General features: G+C 36.5%; 1 protein-coding gene and 1 long non-coding RNA gene across 6 annotated transcripts in view; both read right to left on the bottom strand.

Moving 5' to 3' along the window:
• The window catches only part of PIAS1 (protein inhibitor of activated STAT 1), a 127,757-nt gene that overhangs the window by 34,788 nt on the left and 67,709 nt on the right, over nt 1-25,260 (bottom strand). For all 5 annotated transcript variants that reach the window (XM_086711041.1, XM_086711039.1, XM_086711040.1 and 2 more), the window contains 4 exons: nt 10,851-10,935; nt 10,542-10,589; nt 7,017-7,107; nt 6,255-6,389 (listed from right to left, as the gene is read on the bottom strand). In XM_086711041.1, coding sequence (XP_086567167.1) covers nt 6,255-6,389; nt 7,017-7,107; nt 10,542-10,589; nt 10,851-10,935 — 359 coding nt within the window. The remainder of the gene's footprint in view (nt 1-6,254; nt 6,390-7,016; nt 7,108-10,541; nt 10,590-10,850; nt 10,936-25,260) is intronic.
• On the bottom strand, nt 3,439-6,244 carry LOC147580293 (uncharacterized). The gene is made up of 2 exons (XR_015252740.1): nt 5,363-6,244; nt 3,439-5,124 (listed from the first exon to the last, which is right to left on the bottom strand). It is a non-coding gene; the product is annotated as an uncharacterized LOC147580293 (long non-coding RNA).

Below are 25,260 nucleotides of genomic sequence, written 5' to 3'. Positions count from 1 at the left end.
TACATCTATTTTAATCTCACAACGATAGGGAAAGAAAACTAACACTTCTTAAAACACCTACTGTGTGGCCAGACACTATCTTAGGTGTTTTTATGAACAGTAATTAATTTAGTCCTAACCAAAAAGCCGCTGAGGTGGTCATAAACCTATTTTTATGGACGAGGAAGTGAAGTGTAGAAGAGTAAAAGAATTTTGCAACTTTCAAGCAACAAAGCCAAGTCTGTCATGCTTCCATATTACCTGACTACCTATGCTTGAAGCTAATCGATTTGTGGCACCTATATTAAAAACAAAAAACAAAAAACACTATTAAAATTAAATCTAAACCAAGGCCAATAAGATGTCAAAGTCACTATAAACCACATTTGGTAGGTAACAGATATATTTAAATAATAGTACCTATTAAAAAATTACAAATTAGTTTGGCTTCCTAATCTATACCACTGCATCTCTCTTTATGTCTCTAACTAGTTGTGAAAAGACCCTATGTGAGCCATTATCACAAACAGAGGGAATATTAAAGATTCTCAAAGAGAAGCTGCTGGTTTGGCAGATGAATAGATGAATATCCATTACCAGCAGAGGACCGGTAGAGGAGATGGTAGCAGGAGAAGGTAACCAAGAAAATAGTTCATCATAAGCCAAGGCAGAGTGAACGGTACATGACTGGATAAGAGGAAGAAAAGAGAGCTGAGGCTTATTAAGGGTAGGAGAGAGATCTAAATGAGAAGGCCCACTTTCCATTTTGTGTCGGGATCAAGAGGAAGATCAAGAGGTTTGGAGACAAGCAAAAGGAAAAATACTTACTGCCGCCTTCTAGCTTACAGCTACATACAGTTTCTGAAGCACTCTTAACATATACTATCTACTTCATTTAAACCTCACAGAAGGCCTATATAAAAGACAAGAATAAGTATTTTTCTAAGTAAAGGATTCATGGAATGGAGGCACAAAAAGATTATGTCATCTGCTCATGATCATGCATCTGTTTGGTGATAGAGCTGGCACTAGAAACCAGGAAGAAAGAGTTGGGATATCAGGACAATGGACTTAATGGCCAAGGCCAGTGTAGTTCTCTACCATTCCTGCTTTTGTGCACCTTGTTTCCTTTGACTCTCCTAACCTAGCCCAACGTATATTCCAACTTTCAGACTTTTATAAATGCATTCCTCTCTTTTAACAAGAGAAAATATCCCATGTATCCTCTGGTAGGCCAAATTTTCATTTGGCGTTCAGAAACCTATCACATGTTACATATTTTCTGGGGGGGGGGGGGGGGGGTGAAGGGTCGAAGAAGCTAATTTACAAGTAATCTTAAAACCTGCCTAATTTTTAGAGCATACGTATCAATCTAATGTAAAACTGAAGGCTTCTTCTGGGGGGGAAAAACCCTTATTCACCTTTATTATTTATTTGATTAATATGACAGAAACTAGAGAAATGCTAATTAACATTGTGAAATTATGTACTGACAGCTTGAGTCTTCAGTACTAGAAATTACCCTCAGGCTTTATATAATTTTTTAAGGGGAGATCAAGTAGAAACCACAACTACAAGTTTAGTGAAAAGGTATGTTCATTCTAGTTGAAACATGTAACAAATTAAAAAAAGGAGAAGGAAAAAGAATGTGAGGCATTTATTAACAAATGCCACTTGTACTGATAATACAGAATTTAATTCTATAGCACTTGAAAGAGATTCAGCAGCAAAAAATCCCCCAAACTTTACAGTGGTATAATATCTCCTTCAGGTAAATGATAATACATTGTTTCTGCTAACCCTTCAATTACTACTTACCTCCCAACTACTCATATATATTGCATTACACTGATGTTTTTGTCAAGTGTCTTCTCAAAAGTCTTCAAAATTGTGTATCAAGTTCACAGGACATTTTCTCCATAATTAAGATATAATCTACTCATTAAGTGCCCTTTATACCAGTATCTAAATAACTTTTCTCTAAACAAAGAGAGTTTAATTAATGCTAAATACAGTGATTACCCTGACAGGATAAAAAGTTATAATACAGTTCACTTATTTCCTTCCAGCACTGTGCTAGCTCTTCTGTTTCAAAAAATATTGTCTTTTTAAAATTGAGATATAGGGGTGCCTGGGTGGCTCAGTCAGTTAAGTGTCCAACTCTTGATTTTGGCTCAGGTCATGATCTCACAGTTTCTGAGTTCAAGCCCCGCATCAGGCTCTGTGCTGACAGTGTGGAGCCTGCTTGGGATTCTCTCTCTCCCTCTCTCTCTGCCCCTCCCCTGCTCTCTCAAAAAATAAAATAAGATAAAATTTAAAAATTAAAAAAATTTTTTAATAAAATTGAGATATAACTGACATAAAACACTATGTGAGTTTAAGGTACACAACAGGTTGATTTGATACACTTCTATAAAGAGATCCTACACTAATCAGAGCATCTTTACAAGTTGAATTAAAACTAGTGATGGAAAAACAATCTAATAAGTCATCTTCTGGGCTTTGGTAAAGTATAATTTTCTTTCAAAAAAAAAAAAAAAGAACAACTGTCTTTCAATGTTTTACTTCAAAAAGGTCTCCAACTTGTAGACTGGGGTCTACATGAAGATCTTACCTCCTAGGTAAGACTAGACAACCATCAAATCACTGAAGATACTGTCTTCTCTCTGAGGTTGGAAAGGCTTTCCTCTCTCCTCTAATCCCATACATATCAGCACATCTCCCTGCGCTCCCACAGTCATAGTTCACTGCAAACACCCCCAACAGGCTATGCTTTTCACACACGGGCAAAAACAAACAAACAAACAAACACAAAACAAAACAATACAAAACAAAAAGCATTTTCAATGCCCTCTTCAAACAGGGAGACCAAAAGGGGAACCCCAAGGTATACTAGAAGTAAAACATTTAAAAGGATTTCAAAAACCTAATGGTGACATATTAATTAGGCAAAGGAAAAAATATAATCTGGATAGTTGTCAAAAGGGATGCTGATAAAATTCACAATCCACATCTCACAAAGATAGCCAGTAAAAGAGCAATATAGGAGCACACTGTTGATGTAAGCAAGCTCTATCAAAAATTAATGAATACTTGGGTCACTAGTAGTATCCTCATTATCAAAGGAACAAGTCGAGCGTGCCACTGGCACTCTCATTATTTCACATTGTTCTGAAGGTTCTAGTCAGCACACTAGAACAAAAACCAGAAATTATGACATAAGTACTAGGATTATCATTATCTGCATAATGATACATCTCAAACTCCAAACTGCCTACCTGGAAACATCAAGAAACCAATTAAAAAGCTGTTGGAACCAGTATATGAAAATTCAGGTATTAAGTCAATATTCAACAATAACCAGCTTTTAAATAAACCAACAACAAATACATTCTTTAGAAAATATAATAGAAAAAAGATCTACTTACAATAGAAATAATAACAATAAACAACACAGAATTAATTTTAAAAAATGGAAGATTTATAAGAAACCCATTAAATTACCAAGGAACATAAAGGAGGATTTGAATAAATGGAGAAACATACAGTTCTTGGAATGGAAATATTAGATAGTATAAATTAATCCTAACTTAATATACTAATTTAAAGCAATCTCATTCACATTCCCGGAAAGATCTGGGGGGGTGAAGAAGGAAAACATGGCTCCCTCCCCATAATTACTTTTCCAACACCTCCACTCTCCCCAGAGCCTCCCTCACTTTCAGGCTAATACACGCCCTCCTCCACTAACACTTCAGCAACAGCGTGCTCCTAAGAGTGACCTCTCTGCACGATTCTGGATGCCATTCAAACCGTTTACCACTCTGAAGAGTGACCTTCTGTACACAGAAATATTTACTCCCGTAAAATTTTCATTTAAAAAGAGAATAACCTTGGGTGCCTGGGTGGCTCAGCCGGTTAAGTGTCCAACTTCAGCTCAGGTCATGATCTCACAGTTCCTGAGGCTGAGCCCTGCTTTGGGCTCCATGCTGGCGGAGCCTGGAGCCTGGAGCCTGCTTTGGATTCTGTGTCTCCCTATCTCTCCGCCCCTCCCCCACTTGCAGTTCATGTCTCTCTCTCTCTCTTTCTCTCTCAAAAGTAAATAAACATTAGAAAAAAGGGAAGGGAAAGAAAGGAAAGGAAAGGAAAGGAAAGGAAAGGAAAGGAAAGGAAAGGAAAGGAAAGGAAAGGAAAGAAAAGAAAAGAAAAGAAAAGAAAAGAAAAGAAAAGAAAAGAAAAGAAAAGAAAAGAAAAGAAAAGAGAAAAATCTAAAGAAGAGAATATCCTTAACATTAACAGTACCTCAAAGGCCCTTCATGGCCTGGCCCTTCCTTACCTCTGTAGCCTCATCTTGTACATGGCTCTTCTCCACTCTCTGCAATCTAGCCCCAGAGGCTCCCTCTCAGTCTCCTGGAAAGAACCAGGCTGTCCCCTGCCACTGGCTGTTGTGCAGGTTGTTTCCTCTGAACCTTTCACCCAAATTGCTTCCTGCTACTCTTCTCTTGGCTCAGTCACTGCTTCCTCTGGGAAGCCCCGCCCAACCTCTCTCTAGTTCAAAGTGCCCTTTAATATATTCTAAAATCAATGCATACCTCTCCTTCATAGTCCTTCTAAAAACTGTTCACCTTTGTGTGTGTGACCACCTGGCCCCAGATATCAGGCTCTAAAAGAACAAGGACTTTCTTTCCTTGCTATGGTACCCCCAGTTTTCAGTACAGTGCATGGCATACAGGAAGCATTCAATAAATTTCAAATGAATTAATGAATAGATATGCGCTCACATGATAAAACTGAAATAATCAATGACATTCTGAAATTGTCCTGGAAAAAGAATGCAAGACGAAGAAACAATACAGAAAAAGTTCAGGATCACACATAGGATAAATAAAAATCACATACATAGTGATGTTGGCTTCTGCACCAGCATTTGTTTAGTTAATGGTGTTAGACCAAATGGCTATTTAAAAATGAAAGTACATTTTTATTTCACACCACACATAACTTGCGATGGATTAAATATTTAAAGGTAAAACAAGAAAACTCAAAAGTCTGGAAGAAAATAGAAACAAATATTTATGTAAGCTTGGGAAGGGCAGACAGACTTAAGTGTGATGGGACTAAGGGGGAAAAGACTATTAAAAAAAACTAGTTAGGGGCGCCTGGGTGGCGCAGTCGGTTAAGCGTCCGACTTCAGCCAGGTCACGATCTCGCGCTCCGTGAGTTCGAGCCCCGCGTCGGGCTCTGGGCTGATGGCTCGGAGCCTGGAGCCTGTTTCCGATTCTGTGTCTCCCTCTCTCTCTGCCCCTCCCCCGTTCATGCTCTGTCTCTCTCTGTCCCAAAAATAAATAAAAAAACGTTGAAAAAAAAAAATTTTTTAAAAAACTAGTTAAAAACTGTCTCTATGATAATTTAAATCTTCTAAACATTAAATAATTACATGAACGAAAATAAAAGGGAAACAAACTAAAAACAAATATTTCCAATATGTGAAAGAGTTTAACTCTTAATATATAAAGAATTCATAAATAGTAAGGAAAATAGCAACAGAGAAAAAATACAGATATAATTTTAAAATGTAAATCACACAGACAAATATGTTCAATCTCAGTAATGATAAAAGGAGCACTAATCAAAGCAGCTTGGTGCCATTATTTACCTACTAACATTGGTAGATTTTAAAGAAGACTTTTTTTTTTTAAAGAAGTATTGATAGGGTATGGGTCAACAGGCACACAAATAAACACTGAAAGTCAGAGAAGAAATTTGCATGTCTTCTGGTAAGGCAATCTGTCAATGTACACAACATTTCTTAAAATTCTGCAGGCTCTTTGACTCAGGAATTCCACTTCTGGGAATTTAAGGAAATTATCATGGATGGAAGCAAAGCTGTAGCAACTAGGATGGTCGTTGAAATAGCAATGAATCAATCAATCAATCAATAAATCAACTAACTGCTCAAGAACAGGGAATAGACTGAATTGTGGCATACTCATATTGGAATACGATCTAGCCATTTAAAATCACGCAGACGAACATGTAATGACATAAAAAACATTCATGATAAATTGCTGAGTGAAACAGGATCAGGTTATAAAACACTGAATAGCGTATGATCCCATGTTTCAAATGGGAACATGTTGAAAATTCACTGTGAGACAAAAATAAATCCTTTTGCAACTCACTTTACAATATAATTTACATATAAGCTCAGGTAGCCAAGGAGATTAATCCTTCCTCATAATACTAAGATCTAGTAGAAATAAAAATTTACTTACTCTTCCAATTTCTGCAGTCCAAGAAACAACAATGGTGTTTGGTACTGTTGTGGACAATCGGACAAGTGAGGTGATATTAATTGGTCGGCTAGGTCGCTTTGGTTCCACACCATTTTTTGTAGGTGGAAGATAACCCTAAGAATAAAATGTAATTTATTTCTACTTATTTCCACAATCATTTCCACTTCTATTCCTAAAACAAGCGAAAAAACCCCACAAACTACATATTAGAAAATATGAATATTTTCATTAAAGAGTAGAGAAGCAAACATTTACAAGAGTTTACATTAACCCTGTCATCTCATTCTATAGTAAGCCAGAGAAAAATACTAGCGATAGAACTTAAAAATGTCTAAAACTTAAGAATCAGGATGAATTCATTAAGAGCTCAGATAAGGGTATAAAGAATGTCTTAAAGGTAACCGAAAACATCCCCCCCACAGCATTCTTCCTCTGTTCTACTGTAGGCTTCCAGATTCACATGAGTGCCGCTGAGGTTTTGTTGCAACAATTTCTTGTCCCCTCAAATCCAGAATAACACTAAAGTTACCACACCCAACTCCACCTCCTCAACTTGGTCTCCACAGCTAATGTCACAGCTGTTAATTGTATACAGTTGGTACAAGTGTTTCACTCAGTCACATGAATATATATCCAAACTAAGGATGTTTTCTTAATGAAAAACTACGATTTAACAACAGCTGTCATGACTTACGCATGCTATGCTGGCAATGCATTTAAAAAATAACTTTTAGGACTTACTGGAAGGCTGCAAGGTTTTGTATTCACTTTCACACAAAGATTGGGTGGGAAGTGATCTTCTTGTGGACAACTGGTTTCTGATAAACAAAACCTAAACAATAAAGGACAAGTTTAACTTCCATTCTTAAAGGATGACCTCAATATTTCTGTTCAATAGCTAATCTAAAAGGCTGTCAAACTTAACAACAATAAAAACTACTTAACGCTAGACATTTCACATATTTAAACAAATTGAAAGTAAATAATTCTGTCAATGTAGAGTTTCAGTGATCACGACTATCAACCTGTAGTTGTCTTCCTAATATGTCCAATCATTTGCTTAAGCATGTTCTAAAGAGGAAAAAAAAAAAGAAAAAGCTCAGTAGTGGAATAAATTTAAGATATTCTGAATCAAAAAATTAAATTAAGTTTCCTTAATATAGACTTCTCAGAGCTAGGGTAACGTGCACTGTAACTTTCTAGGAGGGAGATACAATACACAGTATTCCCAAATTTATCTGCTTATAAAACTTTTTGTTTTGGTTCTTAGCAGAGCATACTGAAAAGGCTGTAAGTCCATCCCAGGACCAAATTCTATCCACTAAGCCAAGGTACTCCATTATTCCCTGAAAACTAAAGATGTTGAAAAATAGCATTATCATTTAAAATACTATTTTAGATACTCATGAAAACATTTATTTCTAAATTAAATGCATAATCTTTTGGCAAAACTAAAGAGGGCTACATAATTTTTAAATTCTCATTCTGTTCACGTTTATACAGATAAAGAAATAAATTGTTAATTTGCTATTTAAGACATCTTAATAACTTCCTTATTCCCAATATACAACTGAGCCTCATCCCTTTACAGAACGTTCACAGCATCTGTGAGTTATATGTCAAGAAGAACCCTATCTGAATTCTGTGACATATTCATCCTGCACAAACATCTTCCCTCAACATCTGTGGTGTAGGGTCTTGACCTGCCGGCTGTAGAATCTGTGTGTAGGAAGATCCACAAATTGGGACAATTTTCTGTGTACATATATATGTTCATCTTTATGAATAAACAATCTGGAGCTTCCATCAGATTCTCAAAGGGATAAGGGATCCATGAAAGGGTTAAATATTACTGATCTACAAAGATTTTCTTGAAATATACATAGCTACAAAGATGAAAATACAGAGATGTCAAAGCTCACATGATCATCTCCAACCCCAAGAAAACCTAAAGAAGGTTCTTTATATTGCAACAGTAAGAGTATGCCACAAAGTTTTTAATAAATTATTCCAATGCAGTGATAAATTTAAAACATGGACCTTGGCTGCCTGAAGCTATAGGAGAAGAAAGATTTATGACAAGTTGACTCCTACTATTCATTTAAGTAAAAGGTGAAAATCTAAGCCACCCTAACAAGCCACAGGGAAAAGAAGAAAAAAGGGGGAATAGCAGAAAATTTCTGTGAAGTTCATGGGGGTGGGGAGGGAAAACAGACATAAATGAAAACAGACTAGGAATCTAATAGAGAAAACACTGACCCTAATCTAATAGAGAAAACGCTGACCCTAAATTATTTTCATGCTTTAGATAAAAATTTATAATTAGGATGGCAGATAGGTATATACTCCCAACTTAAATAATACACTGGGATGGATTATAGATGTAGTAATGGGGGTATGGGAGTAAGGATGAAAAATAACCATTTTATCAAAACACAAAGAACCACCTAACAATTACCAAATATAATACAAAATGGTTCCTTTCTTTTTTTTCAAGTTCTGGAGATATATTTGAATTGAAAATGGCTAAACCATTTTTTTAACCCTCAAGATTCCCTTTGAATCTCTGAAATAGAGTTGATCTATCTTAGAAAGAAAACCTTCCTTTGGAATGTGAACCACAGCTGCTGCTGCATTAAAGAATGCATGTATACTAATATAAAATACTGAGGACAGGAACTAGATATCTTGTTCTAGAGCTATGGTTTTCAAACTTTATTTTAGTCTTGGGACTCTTTCTCCAAATGAAAAACCAACCCACACATCAAACATGCAAAATAGATCAAAGCTCAAAGCAGCACTACTTGGGCTCAGAGTATGTGTGGGGTGGGGGCAGTCACAATATAGACCCCTCAGGGTAGCTCCAAGCTTGTTTAAAGACCACTGTTTTCAACGATAATGTCACATTATCAGTATGAACAAAACAGAAAACTGTTGATGCAGGAAGTAAGCAAGATAAGAGCAATATAGAATTATGATGGCATCATATTTTAGTCCTTTAATTTATTCAGTCATTACCACGTTCTGCTCCTGAGAGAGGATAAAGTACCTTTTACACAGGAACATCTTTGTCAGTGCCTTCTAAAATCAAGACTTCAACCTCCCTTCTGCTTTCTCACTTGTTTTCAGCACCCTATTTTTAAGTCACGATCAGAGGTTTTCATATTGTTCTGTGAAGCACTGAGCAGGTGCTTTAGCCTCTTTTCTGACCTCCTAATGTAGCTATAATTTGTACATACAATTTAGGATCCAGTTATTGAGATGAGGCTATCTGTTTAACTTATCCTTCCCACTTTAGGGAAAACAGCTTATTGAGGAAAACAACTGTCTTGTTATTTCCTCTTTATTCCTATTGCAACAAGAACAGTTTGGGGCAGTTAGTTTCCCACATGGATGGTCATGGAGTAAAAAGAGTACCAGAAGATGGTTTATATAAGACAGAGAGACATTAACATAGAAGAATTCTTAGATAGCCTTAGAAGAAATGAGCTAAGAAAAGAAGCTGAATAAGGGGAAACTGTGAAGCCATGTTGGAAAATTTTCCATTCCTCTTTGCAAAACTATCAAGAGATGTCTAGAATAGACTGCTTTTAAATTAATGATTTAAAATACAGGATGAAGCAAATGAGACTGTTTTGGTTTTTGTTAGTCCGTAACTATACACTTAACCTAAGTACTAGTTTTTTTTTTTTTTAATTTAATGTTTTCTTTTACTTTTGAAAGAGAGAGAGAGAGAGAGAGAGAGAGAGAGAGGGAGGGGCAGAGAGAGAGACACAGAATCTGAAGCAGGGTCCAGGCTCCAAGCTGTCAGCACAGAGCCTGATGCGGGGCTCGAACTCACAAACCATGAGATCATGACCTGAGCCAAAGTTGGATGCTTAACCACCTGAGCCGCCCAGGCGCCCCATTACTAGTTCTCTATTTAGAGTAGTTTGTCATCCATATAGGTAAGGCCTTTGTACTTTCATGAAAGTGTAGTTCTAAAGAGCTGACACTATCGTCATTTAAAGGTATCATTAGCTGGAGCTTCTCAACCAAATGAAGGCACACAAAATGGAGAAATGTGATTAGAGGTATGGCACATGACTTGCTATATTAAAATCTAAACTGGATAAAAATTAGGATATTTCATAACAGGAGAAGGTCTTACCTCATCCAAACATTTAAACCCAATACTTTCAATATACTTATTGAAAATGACACAATTTTTTAAACAACCTTTAAGGAATATTAACTTTTAATACTATACTATAGTCAATACTGTACCTTAACTGGACCTGCACTGTGAAGTCACATTTGGTCCCAGAAATATCCCTATAAAAGACAGGGTAAGAACTACAATTATTTTTAAAATATGCACATGAAAGCTGATTCAAAGATACTGTTACTCCAGAAGTTTTTCAAATTATCAGAGCTCTAAGTGTTCTTAGGATAACTAACACTATTATAGTATTTTCAATACTAATATTTGCATGACACTAATACTCACCCAATACACTGTTTTTAAAAATCACTTATTATAGCCATTACTGGTTGCAAAGGCCAAACTGCAAGTTATACTTGAAGAGAACTTACATGGAACTACTGATTTGCTGCACTTGTTGTGGTGTCAATGCAAATGCAAAACAGGTTTCTCGAAAGCGCTGACTGTTGTCTGATGCTAAAGAAGAAAAGAATCATACTTTTAATCATCTTCAAATTCTTCAAAAGAGAGCACAACAGCCAGAAAAAAACAGAAACAACCTCAATCACTCATATGACTTTAATTAATTGTAATGTATTCTAGAGTCTGGATAACGAGGCAATTAAACCACTGAAAAATCAGAAATATGCCAGTTGTAACATAACAGAAATGAGCCCCAAAATGGCTAATTCCAAAAGCGATATCAGGATTCAAATTCAGAAAATACATAATCAAAGAAACGCTAAGAGAAAAGTACCTAATCATATAAATGTTTCCATCTAAAAAGCACACTTGTGTAAAAACACGTCGGTATTAGTTTTATTTAAAATAGAAAAGTATAAAGCCATTTAAAGATACATGGTTTCTGAGCTAAGTAACAAATATACATACCTGTACAGGTGAGGTGACATTTGGTCTTTAAGGCAAAATCAGAATTTTATCATCTCCTGTCTAATTATACCATGCAAGTGTTATACAGTAAATACCACAAGTAGTTTCTCCTAAGCTTAGATGCTCTAACTTCAAAATTTGGCTGTGGTCACTATCTCAAAGAAGGAAAGAGCTACAAAAAGAGGGGAAGGAAGGGAAGGAAGAGAAGGGAGGGAGGGGAAGGGAAGTAGGGAGAGAAAAGAGCAGGAGAGCAAGCCAGCAAGGACAGTCTGTGTGAGAGCAGGGACTCCTACAGTACCTGCTGTGAGCAGCAAGGGTCCTCCTGGCTTAGACCAGTTTTAGATAGATTTTAAAAATCAGCACTAATGTCTCCTCAGCGCTTGGCACAAAGAAGCAACCACTGACTGCCGAATGAATAAAAGAATATGAAAAATTTTAAATGTCAGATTAAACTATTTAAACTATACTTTGAAGGGTAATCTTCTAGGACAAAAGGCTCACTAAAAGCTATTACCAAGGAAATCCTGGCCTGTGGGCCACTTAAACCCATGCAGAAAAAGGAGCTGAACTGGCCATCTCTTGTTTAAACTGGGTTTGATTCAACTTGCAAGCAACACTTCTTCTACAATTGCCACCAAACTGCAGTATGTCATGCTGAAAAATCTGTACAAATGCATCACGATGAGAAAAAAATGGAAAAGATCACTGCTGATCTACAATTTCATCTCAATATAGAACTATCTTTTAAAGGCCAGATTTGCATTTCTGCTTTCTGTGATCTGGGAAGGTTTTTTCTTAAATAATCTATCCCCAAGAAAGAGTTATTAACCAGAAAGTTATCTTGATTGTGAGGCACCAACCTGGCAAATGGCTGATAACCAAGGACGAGAATGCAGAAAAGCACAGTTTCCTCTGTCAAACAATGCAAGTAACTCCTTTGCTTCTTAAAGAATGTATCTCTATGCAGATTTTAGTCCAGTGGGCTTAGCCTAATATAGATTTCTGGCTCCATTCTAAAATAGCCCTAAAATAATTTCCCAAGTACAAAAATTCGTATTTCTCTTTAGGCAAAATTTCAGATTCATTTTAGAATAAATGAGTACAGTAAGTTTTGGACACACACATGCAGATTTAGATAGAGAAGACATGACTGAAATAAAGAGGCAGTTTCCTGTGCCTCACATGGAAATGAGATTTATTGCTTAGTGATAACTCCCATTTACAAACTCTTTTTAGACTGTAATATTCATGAGGCTATTAGTATTTATCTGGAAAAGCATCATTCATCTATGTAGTTTTCAGGCTTAATTTCTATAAAGAATGCCAGTGAAGAATTTATAGTTTTGGTCTCAGGTAACAGATTACCTCAAAAACTTTTCTGAAAGTCAATTAAGCTTTATTATCACCTTCATAAAAGCTCAGGCTACACAGAATCACAGAATCTTCATCCTGGAAAAGGAGTCTAACATATCTTCCAAAGCAATGACCGCCAATGTTGGGGGTACACATCTCAAAAGGTACACAAGACAATCCACAAGGATACAAGAAAAGTATCTACCTAACTATAAAACGTAAGTTTTAAAAAGTTGAGATTTTACAAGAAATCTCAAATCTAATTTACACAATACCTAAAATTGTATGTAAAATCTTACCTTTTTTTACTTCTATTTTTGTTTTATAACAAATACAATATTAATATGATAGTTTAAAAGATGTAACATATGTATATACTAAATTATTCTACTGGGGGGGGATGCATATGATCACATAAGTTTGCAGACTACCCATCTAGAGTTCAACCTTCCTTTCAACCCTTCCTCACACTCTGAATCATTTTAGAGGGGGAGGAAGAGTGTCCATTACCTTGTCAGGCAGAAGATAGCCGGTATTAATAGTTTAACTGTAAGAAAGTGTGCAGCCCTATAGAGAGTAGCAAAACTTAGTGGAAAAAGAGGAGATCACACAGATTTGGATTCCAAACTGGGTTTGCCACTTACCTGCCATATAACCTTCGGTTCTTTTTTTTTTTTTTTTTTTTTTTTTAATTTTTTTTTTTTTTCAACGTTTATTTATTTTTGGGACAGAGAGAGACAGAGCATGAACGGGCAAGGGGCAGAGAAAGAGGGAGACACAGAATCGGAAACAGGCTCCAGGCTCTGAGCCATCAGCCCAGAGCCCGACGTGGGGCTCGAACTCACGGACCGCGAGATCGTGACCTGGCTGAAATCGGACGCTTAACCGACTGCGCCACCCAGGCGCCCCTAACCTTCGGTTCTTATCCGATACTCTCCGATATTTAAACATAAACATGCACATACACACAGAACCTCATAGGGTTATTTTGAAGAATATAAATGAGGTAAGGTATTTAAAACAATCAACAATGTTCTTTTCTATCCGCTTTCCTCCTTATGCCCTTATACAGAGTCAAAATACATAATGTTTTAATTTCTACTCATCGCTGTCATACACCATATTCAGGGGCAGCCAATCTTCAAATATTTTAGATGGCATTAATAAGCCCCTCTTTCTCCACTCTCCCCACTGTATTTCAGGGGAGATTACAAAATTAGTCACCATCCTGATCCTCTGGCCATACTCCAGGTTGTCACACCCTTAAAGCAACAGCAAGAACTGGACATACTCTGTCATAATATATACTATTTATTCAAAATATCTGCTGTTACTCTGTACTGGCCCATCCCATGGGAGGATTATTCCAGCACCACTGACATTAGCCTTGGCCAATGAAATGTGAGTGGAAGTGTACCACTTCTGGGCAGACTTTTATAGGTTATCCTTTGGTTTCATCATCTTTCCTTCCAGGTCACCCTGACTGTAGAGTGAGAAGAACATAAAGGAGAGCCACAGCCAATCTGCAGCTAATAAGGAACATAGACAGATATGAACCTTACTCATTTGCCACTGAGATTTATGGTTGCTTGTAAGCTGAATGATACATTATTCCAAATGTGATGTGACTAGAAGAGCATTTTTATCAACAACTACCATCTACTATTATTAATCTACACAATAATCATGAAGAAAAGGTGTCCACTCCTTTGTCAGATTTAGAAAGTGAGGTTCAAAGTAGTTATGTCAAGGCCTCATACCAGGTAAGAAGCAGCAGGATTGGAACTCAAATCTAAACATCTCCAAAGCCTTCTCATAATACAGGTCCATTAGCTCCCCTGATCTGGGTGGTATAATTCTCTTAATGCAACCTAGCGTTATATGGATCACAGAAAATAGGAAAAGAATGACCCACTATCCCTTCATCATAACTGCTTATCATTTTTACATATTTCCTTCTAGTCATTTTTATATTGAATTGTATACACAATTTGAAAGCTCACTTTTAAAAAATTACCCTTATTACATTTTTCAATTATAATCTCTATTGCCATATTTTAATTATTGCATTGTATTCTATGGGGTATAATGAAAATTTTAATTACTCCCTTGATTAGCTATTTACGTTGTTTCTAATCTTTCACTGTTTGAAACAACTCTGTGAACATCTTTGGGCTCATACCTTTGTTGTTTGAAAGGTGGGGTAGCTATTACTTTCTTTGGATCAATTCCTAGATGTGGCATTTCTGGGTCAAAAAGTATAAAGATGTTTATAAATCTTGACATACTGTGAAAGTGGTTTTCAAATGGTTATAACATTATATATAAGACCACCAGCAATTTATGCATCTACTAATCACACTCTACCCTGGCCTGCACGGGAGTTGTGCTAACTCAATTGGGGGGGGGGGGGGGGGCGGGGACCATAGTAACTCCTTAGTAGTTTAATGTGCATTAAAGAGTTTTTCCCTCTTTGTTTTTGCTTATTTTCCGATTTAGTTTATTGTTCAATCTTGTCCTTCACCCATTTTTATATCTGCATAGGGGTTTCATACATAGGAACATTAATCTTTGGAAATTTGCTGCAAAAATTTTCCCCAGTCTGCTATATTTTTTTCATTTGGCTACATTTTTGGAGGATATAAAAGTTGAACTTTTATGTAGTCTAATCTGTCAACCATATCCTTTGCAAATTCTAATTATTCCCCTTCTAAGTTTCAATCAACATACAATTCAATTCTTTGGCTTTTTGTTTCTATGTAATTATTAATCCATCTGGAACTTATTTTAGTATGTGGTATTTTTAAAAATCTAAATTTCTGTTACTCCAACAGTTATACTAACACCATGTGTTAAATAATCCTTCCCTTCCCTGTGGATATGTGTGCTTCCTTTCTCATATATTAAATCCTTATATCCAATATGTTCCATTTCTGGGCTATTTTCCCATTGGTCTTTTTTATCCTGGTGCTATTTTTTAAGTATTATAGATTCATTGGGTTTTGGTATCTTACAACTGTAGGAAACAGTTCTACATAGATTGTTTCAAAATCAAACATTTAAAAAGGAATACAAGCTCTAAAAAATTCTCCCCACCAAAAAACAAATTAAAAAGAAGGGAGTACATCTCAAATCATTCTATGAGGTCAGTATTACTACAGTACCAAAACAAGCCAAAAATACTGTAAGATAATTATCAATACCTCACGTAAGCATAAACACAAACATTCTCAGCATAACTTTAGCATATCAAATCCAACTATATGTTAAAAAAGGATAGTACACTGCAACCAAGTAAGATTTCTCCTAGGAATGCAGGAACCAATGTTCAACATTCAAGTCACTACATTAACTAAGAAATACCATATTGTCATTTTAATAGACATAGGAAATATATTTGACAAAAATTCAACATCCATTCTGGATTCAAAAAACAAACTCTGGGCAAACCAGGCACAGAAGTGAACTTCCTCAACCCGATAAAGGATTCTTATGAAAAACTTATAGCTAACATTATACCTAAAGGTGAAAAACTAAATACTATCCCTAAAAAATTAGAAACAAGGTAATGATAACCACTCATCACTTCTATTCAACAATGTACTAGAGGTTCTTGCTAGGGCAACAGGGCAAGAAAAAGAAATTTTAAAAAATCAAGATTGGAAAGTAAGTAAAACGATCTATCACAGACAATACATGATGACCTATGTACATAGGTCTATAAAAAGCTATTAGAAAAGTGAATTTAGTGGGTAAAGATGATACACCAAAATATCTGTTGTATTCTATGTACTAGGAATTGAAATCTTAAAAACATATTTATAATAGCATCCCTTCAAAATGAAATACTTAAGGACAAATATCACAAAGAGGTACAAGGCCTTTAAAAATGCCAAACACTGCTCAGAGAAATTAAGTACCCAAATAAATGAAGAGATATAGTGTTTGTGGATCAGAAGATTCAGTGCTATTAAGCTATCAGTTGTTACCAAACTGATCAGTAGATTCAATATAATGCAATTAAAATCCTAGCTAGATTGGGGGCGGAGAGGGGACAGTAACTGACAAGGTGCTTGCTTCTAAAACTCACTTGGAAATGCAAAGGACCTAGAAGAACCAAACCACTTTGAAGAAGGAGGCTGAAAGGCTAACAACAGTTGATTTCAAAACATTATAAAGCTACAGCAATTAAGACAATATGATGTTGGTGTCCAGCCAGTATAAAAATAGATCTATGGAACAGAACAGAGTCTCAAAGTACACCCACATATATAGATAGAGAGAATTAATTTTTGACAAAGGTACAAAGGTAATTTAGTTGAAAAAGAAGTCTTATCGATGAATGATGCTGGAACAACTGGACACCATGTATGCAGGAGAAAAGGGGGCTTCAAATAATATAGTACACCATATATAAAAATTAATTCAAAATAGGTCTTAAGTGACATCATGGAGGAACATCCAGGGGTTAGTCCCTCCTCTAATATAACCATTAAGCTGGGGGAAAAAAATCTATCAGAACCAATGATTTCAGAAATCTGGAACCTGATGAGACACTTACAGCAACCACGGGAGTGTTTGATAAAACAAGATTGCTGAAATTTGCTAAGAGAGCGGTGTGAGTGATCTAGCAACTATCCCCCCACCATCTCTGGGACTCACTGGGCTGTGCGAACCATGACCTGAGTTCTTGGAGAGGCTGGCTGGGCTCATACGAACAGTAAGAACCTAGCCCTCCAAAAATGTGGGGTTGTGCATCTTGTGTGGTCTGGTGGTTCTCTGAGGGACCAGAGTAGATATTTCTCTTTGTTTCAAGACCTGCTCTAGGTTCAGCAGCTTCCCCACCAGCATCTAACAGAAGATTTAAAGAGATGTACACACTTCGGTTTTTTTTAGATCCAGACATCTGGAGAAATCTCTGTCAGATCACAAGCTGACTAAAGACACAATGGAACAGAAAATTCACCAACCATACACAACAAGGAATAGAGACTTTACAGAAATAGTGTAGAAAAGTCACTGTACGAAACAGACAGCTGCACCCCCCCCCCCCCCCCGTCAACAAGTAACAAAAGCAATCACTGAAGAGAGGGAGAATCTGATTTCCAGTTAGCATATTAAAATACTCAAAACATCTAGTTCTCCACAAAAAATTGTAAGGATTGACATAGAGAATAACTGAATACAATTGAGAGCCCAGAAACAAACCCTCACATCTATGGTCAACTGATTTTCTACAAGCATGCTAAGACTATTGAATGGGGAAAGAAGAGTCTCTTCAAAAATGATAGGAAAACTGGTTATACACAAGAATGATGTTAGACCCCTACCTTACATCATATACAAAATTTAACTCAGATTGGATCAAAGACAAATATATTTATTAGGTAACAAGTACATATTTTGTTTGTTCTATATTAATATGGAATAATTATATTTAATTAATACATATTTACTGTATAAATATGTTTAACAAATATTTATTATCTATTTATTATATTTAAAGAGCTAAAATATAAAAATTTTAGAAGGAAACAATCTTCATGACGTTGGATTTTGCAATGGTTTCTTTAAACACGACAACAAAAGTACAGGCAAAAGAATAAATAAACTGAACACCATTAAAATGAAAAATGCGCATCAAAAGACATAAAAAGAGTTAAAAGACGACACACAGAATGGAAGAAAATATGAGCAATCATATATCTGATAAAGGTTTAATATCTAGAATATATGAAGAATTCCTAAACAACAAAAATAACCCAACTTAAAAAATGGGCAAAGAATTTGAATAGATACCTCTCTAAAGAATATACACAAAAGGCCAAAGGCACATGAAAAGATGCTCAACATCTTTAGTCTAGGAAGTGCAAATTGAAACCACAATGAGGGGGCGCCTGGGTGGCGCAGTCGGTTAAGCATCCGACTTCAGCCAGGTCACGATCTCGCGGTCCGTGAGTTCGAGCCCCGCGTCAGGCTCTGGGCTGATGGCTCAGAGCCTGGAGCCTGTTTCTGATTCTGTGTCTCCCTCTCTCTCTGCCCCTCCCCCGTTCATGCTCTGTCTCTCTCTGTCCCAAAAATAAATAAACGTTGAAAAAAAAAAAAAAAAAAAAGAAACCACAATGAGATATACACCTAGTGGAATGTCTAAAATTTTTAAAATGACAACACGAAGTGTTGACAAAGATATAGAGCGAATGGAAAGCTCATACCCTGCCGGTGGGAATGTAAAATGGCCCAACACTTTCAAAAACAGCTTGGGAGCTGCTTAAAAAGTTAAACCTGCATCTACCATATGACCAATTTATTCCATTCCTAAACACTTTATCCAAGAAAAATATAAGCACATACCCATACAAAAGTTTGAGCCTCAATTGTCATAGCAGCTTTGTTTTCAACAACCAAAAACTGGAGAAACAACCCAAATGCCTATTAATGGGTGAATAAAATGGCTCATCCATATAATGAAATACTACTCAACAATAAAAAGGAATAAACTACTGACACACACAACAACACAGGTAAGTCTTAGAATATAATCGTGAGTAAAAGAAGACCAACCTCTCCCCACCAAGTATATAATCCATGATTCCATGACATAAAATTTTAGGAAATGCAAACTGATCTATAGATGTGACATTCATAATATGACAGAAAGCACATCCAATCTAGGGGCAGGGTGAGAACTGAAGGGGTAGCAGGGAAGAATTACTAATGGGATGAGATAAACGTATTAAACTGTACATTTTAAATATGTACAGCTTGGGGCGCCTGGGTGGCGCAGTCGGTTAGGCGTCCGACTTCAGCCAGGTCACGATCTCGCGGTCCGTGAGTTTGAGCCCCGCGTCAGGCTCTGGGCTGATGGCTCAGAGCCTGGAGCCTGTTTCCGATTCTGTGTCTCCCTCTCTCTCTGCCCCTCCCCCATTCATGCTCTGTCTCTCTCTGTCCCAAAAATAAACGTTGAAAAAAAAATTTAAAAAAAAATGTACAGCTTATGATATGACAAGGATATTTCAATAAAGTTGTTTAAAAAAGTGACTAAAGCAAAATGGGGAGGGGGGAGGCAGAGGGGGATGGAGATGAACAAAAGAACCCTGAAGAACTACCAACATTAAAGCCTCAAGTCAAGGAAGAAGTAGCCAAGAATTCAGAAAGAAAAGCTGGGGGGAATGGTGTCCCTGATACTAAGGAAGGAATTTCAAAGGAAGAGTGGATAGTGTTAAATACTCAGAGGTCAGGTAAGATGAGAGTTCAGAAATGGACTTAACAACTATCAAGTCATAAGTGATCTTGGCTGGATGTGTTTCAGGGGAATGGGAGGAGCAAAAGTCAAGAGTGCAATGGGTTCAGGTGTGAATGGTTTGTTAAATCACTGATTTTAACACTTAAATATGAGATCTCCAATTGTTTTCCTATCTGCAATAGGAAATTATATTAATGTCTCAGGGTTTTGCATTAACTACTATACTATTTTGAGTCACAGTAATTAATCTTGAAGGTCTCCAAAGTTCTAGAATGTACAGTAATTTGAAATTTTTGAAATTTTGCTAAGACTGGAATTTGAATGTTGGCGATACAGGATTAGTGTTTGAGGTAGCACCTCAGCCTCTCAATGTGACATGAATTATAGTATACTTGTAGTCATTGAAGGTAAAAGAGAAGTCATTCGGATTTTCACTTACTCTATGCTCCAATTTAGAAAAAAGATGAAATGTTCTAGTGGTGCTCATAATTAAGAATACTTACAAAGGTTATGGGGGAATATCTCTTATGAATATTAAGAGCTTAAGGTATTCATGGGAGATTTTCAACAACCTTCCCCCTGTATTAATTACCAAATTTTCATCTGTAAGAAAGAAAAGCATTGCCCACAATAACCAGGATGTAATTATAATTCAAAATACACAAAATGTGCAGAAAGAAAGTTAGGCTTTAAAATTTCATCTTTTTTTTTTTTTTTTTTTTTACATATTGTTCCACAGAGAGATGAACTATACTAAAAAGAGAAAGAGGAATCATGTTGCAATTTACATAAACTGAAAACACTGGAAGGTAAAACCTAGATACATAAAATAAACAAGGTTATTGAGATTCTGATGATAGAAACACTGAGCTAGTCTAAGTGGCTGTACTTTCAACTGCTCTAAAAATATTCACTATTCCACCTCACCAGCAGAAAGAAAAGCTAAAAATAGTCATCTTTCTGTTATAGAATATTTCTTGCTGTCTTGGGGAAAGTGAAACTAAAGTACCTATCTACAAATGTCAGCCTTAAAATCTTTAATAAGATCTCTAGTTTATGCAAACAAACAAACAAAAACCTGGACCACTATGTAATTTTTGAAAATGGAGCTGAAATGATGTATTTTCAGCATTAGGCTGCTAAGTCAGAAGGTTGCAGAAAATTTATTTCCTCCAATAAAGGCAGATACACTGAATCATCAACAAACACTGCTTTGACTAACTACTTTATCTTTAAAATGGGAGGTTTTTTAAGTAAACAATATTTAATGACATGACAACATAGTCATAAAATATTAAGAGAAAAGACATGTAAAAGAAATATATAGCATAAGCAATATATATATATATTTATATACACACACACACATATACATACACACACACAATTTTTTAAATGTTTACTTATTCATTGCAGCGGGGGGGGGGGGGGGGGGAGGGGGGGCAGGGAGAGGAGGAGAGAAAGAACTCCAAGCAGGCTCCACACTATCAGTGCAGAGCCTGACCCAGGGCTCGAACTCATGAACCCATGAATCGCAAGATCATGACCCGAGGGGAAACAGAGTCAGATGCTTAATCGACTGAGCCACCTAGGTGCCCCAATATATTCACTATTGAAAGACCAAATGAGGCACCAAGAGTCGATTTCTTTGTAACTTTACCTTTAGAATTCTTCAGACTACACTATGTATTGCTCTTGTAATAATTTGTTTTACATATTTTGTACAAAAACCAATGTAATATCACACATACATTAAATCTACTGCTAGATTTTAAGAATCTTCATGATGACAAATATTTCACGATAAACTCTGGCTTAAAGTTCTTTGGGGTACAACAAATGTTATACATGAATTTGTCCACCCATACGAACAAAAATTACCAATACTAAGAAACAGGAAAAAATTGTAACATGCAATACTATTAGACTTCAGCTCTATAAAACCCTTTAATTTCATTTTATCATACCCTAACTGGAGGTTCCTAATAAACTCATTTTCAGTATACTTGCCTATGCTTTTCATGATCTTTCTCCTCGGGAGTTCAACTCCTATTTAGTCTTTCTATTATTTTTTGATAGCTTACTGAGAGTTAGTAGCTGGTTTCCTGATAGACTTAATCAAATGAGCCTACAGACTCCTGGGCAACTTTAAAGCTAAAAGTATGGTAAATATTTTATCTGTCCCATCTATTCTCTCACAGCTGGCAGGCCATCAGGCTATTTTAAAGTCCAGTGGGTTAAGAAACAGGACTAGGTCAAATCAAGCCAGCCAGCTATGAATGATGTCTGATGATCAATGTTTAAATGCAAAAATAGAAAAGGGAAAGACTATAATTAAGAAGTTAGTTTTCTCTTTTTTCACAAAAATTTCATTTTCTTTCTTTTTTTTTGCTACTGGTAATACAACCAACCATTCCAAGTTAGGAAAAAGATCCAAAAGTCTGCTACTTGATGATAGCAGATAAAAAATATTTTCGGGGGTGCCGGGGTGGCTCAGTCAGTTAAGCATCCGACTTCGGCTCAGGTCACGATCTTGTGGTTCACAAGTTCGAGCCCAAAAAGCCTGGAGCCTGCTTCAGTTTCTGTGTCCTCCCTCTCTCTCTGCCCCTCCCCTGCTCTGTCTCTCTCAAAAATAAATAAAAACATTTTTAAAAATTAAAAAAAAAAAAACATTTTTGTATATACTCTTCCAGGCATCTTCCCATATATATACACATACGTACATTTGTACACCAATGAGTGTAAGATGTAGTTTCCCATAGAAATTGCAATGAATACATTTCTCACTTAAAAACGTTCAACAAAAATCTTTCCATGTTAATAAACATATCTTTGGCATCATTTTAAATGGCTACATGGTATTCTATTATACAGATGTGCCATAATTTAACCAATCTCTTACTGCTGGACATTTATATAGTTTTTAATTTTTTCCTTCCACAATCAATGCCTTTCCTTCCTCCCTGGGTGTACGTCCATGTGTGTATCTATATGATCTTTATTTCCTTAGGACATCCTCTTAGAAAAGGAATGGGTGGGTCAAAAGACAGGCACATTTAGGGGCGCCTGGGTGGCGCAGTCGGTTAAGCGTCCGACTTCAACCAGGTCACGATCTCGCGGTCCGTGAGTTCGAGCCCCGCGTCGGGCTCTGGGCTGATGGCTTGGAGCCTGGAGCCTGTTTCCGATTCTGTGTCTCCCTCTCTCTCTGCCCCTCCCCCGTTCATGCTGTGTCTCTCTCTGTCCCAAAAATAAATAAAAAACGTTGAAAAAAAATTTAAAAAAAAAAAGACAGGCACATTTTTAAAGCTTTTGTACAAGGTGCAAATTTGCTTCCAAAAATGTTCACTTGAATAAGTGGTATGTGAAAGTGCTAGATTCACTTGCCAACACTGGACAGTAGGTGAAAAACATCTTATTGTCTTACATTTGCCCTTCTTTGGCTACTCTGTAAGTTGATTGCTTTTCATATCCTTCATTGGCTTTCTTTGTATTGTGAATGACACTATTCTGCTGTGTTAGTCATCTTTTAATTTTTTTCTCTTGATGCTTCAAAACTGAGAAATGACCACTGCTTTTAGTGACATTATAGTCACTGATGACCTTGATTAACAACAGTTTCTTTGGCATGGGGTAGATAAAAACCTACTTGGAAACGGTTCACGAAACAAAGGGAAAAAAGAAATAGGAGACAGTAAATTGAGACCCCTGGCAAGGAATTCTGTGATGAAGGAAAAGAAAATGGGGGTATAGCCGCAGGGAAATCAGAAGAAAAGTAGTTTGTTTTAAGATGGGAAAGTTAGCATAAAGTTGTATATTAACGGGAATGATCTAGTAAAGAGGCAAAAAATTGATGATGCACAAAGTATTAAGGATTGGCCTTAGCCCAAAGACTTCATCCAAGGTCACAGAAAAAACATATATATGTAAAGAACATATAGGCAGAGAGACAGGTAGGTAGATCTAAGCTACTTATGATAGTTATAAAAGTTAACTTCTGATTGTCCTATCAACTCAGTGAAGGAGAAATAAAAATGAAAGGCATCAGCAAACAGTGGAAGAACAGTTGTTTGTGAAAGAATAAGAACAGAACAGTCATCTAGCAAAGTGGGAGAGCACATGGACTACAGTAATGCTGTCGTGATGGCTGAGTATGATTAAGCACTACTATCCACACACAAACTATTTCCAATAGCCTTTCACATATTCAAGATACAGGATATGGTCAGATATTGTCAATAGTTTCCCTTGGTTTGTGCCATTTAATGTGATAAAGTGTTTTTGGAGTTTGAGTCTTCACTAGGAAATCTTGTTTTCTTTCTTTAGGGAAAATTCTTTCCTTACTCCCATGTTATGTAAGTATTATTTATGTACTTTAATGCATTTATTTGTTTTTTAAATGTTTTTTTATTTATTTTGGAGAGAGAAAGAGAGCACAAGTGGGGGTGGGGGGGAGAGAGACGGGGACAGAAGATCTGAAGCAGGCTCTGTTCTGACAGCAGTGAGCCCACTGCGAGGCTAGAACCCATGAACTGTGAGATCATGAACTGTGAGATCATGACCTGAGCCAAAGTCGGATGCTCAGCCAACTAAGCCATCCAGGCACCCCTAATGCATTTATTTAAATGCAACCTATATTTCCCTCTGACAGTGTTTTAGTTTCATTTCTAAGCATTTCAATCTTTAAACCATCTTGACATTACTCTGGTAAGTTGCAAGGTAGGAATCTTACTTTTTAATGGTTAATTAAGAACTCCCGAACAATTTAATATCTAATTCATGCAACTAATTAGAAATTTCACTTTCATGTTATTTTTAAATTGTATTCCTACTTCATTAACTGCTTATTCAAGCACCAGCTCCACACACAGTTTCAATTACTATACCTTTGCCACATATAAGGATAGTGTATTTTGTATGTGGCATGGCACACACCCCTTTGTCAGAATCCTTCGTCTATTCTTATTTTTTCTTCTCAATTATACTGGACATTTTAGTCATGGTACCCATACCACATCCAACTTCCCCTTCTAGCTGAATCTTCCCAGCTCACATCTCCTACCAGGGAAACAGCTCTCGGCTGTTTTCTATATTGAACATCAATAGGACCGGGGAGCATAATTTTCCCAGGGGTGGGCTATCCACTGACTTCTGGGCAACCCACAAAATGACTAGGCTTGAAGGAATCCATCCATTATCAACATATTAACTAAAATCAATTCAAACTAGCTTTGCCCAGGATTTGGAGGGTGGAACATGCAGGGTCTCCGAGACTCTTTGTAGTCAGTGAAAGACAAAATAGATGCTTAAAGAGATAC

Source organism: Puma concolor, chromosome B3, assembly GCF_028749965.1.
Source record: "Puma concolor isolate L17-30 chromosome B3, mPumCon1.1.hap2, whole genome shotgun sequence".
Lineage (NCBI taxonomy): Eukaryota > Metazoa > Chordata > Mammalia > Carnivora > Felidae > Puma > Puma concolor.
This window is presented reverse-complemented; position numbering and strand designations above follow the sequence as displayed.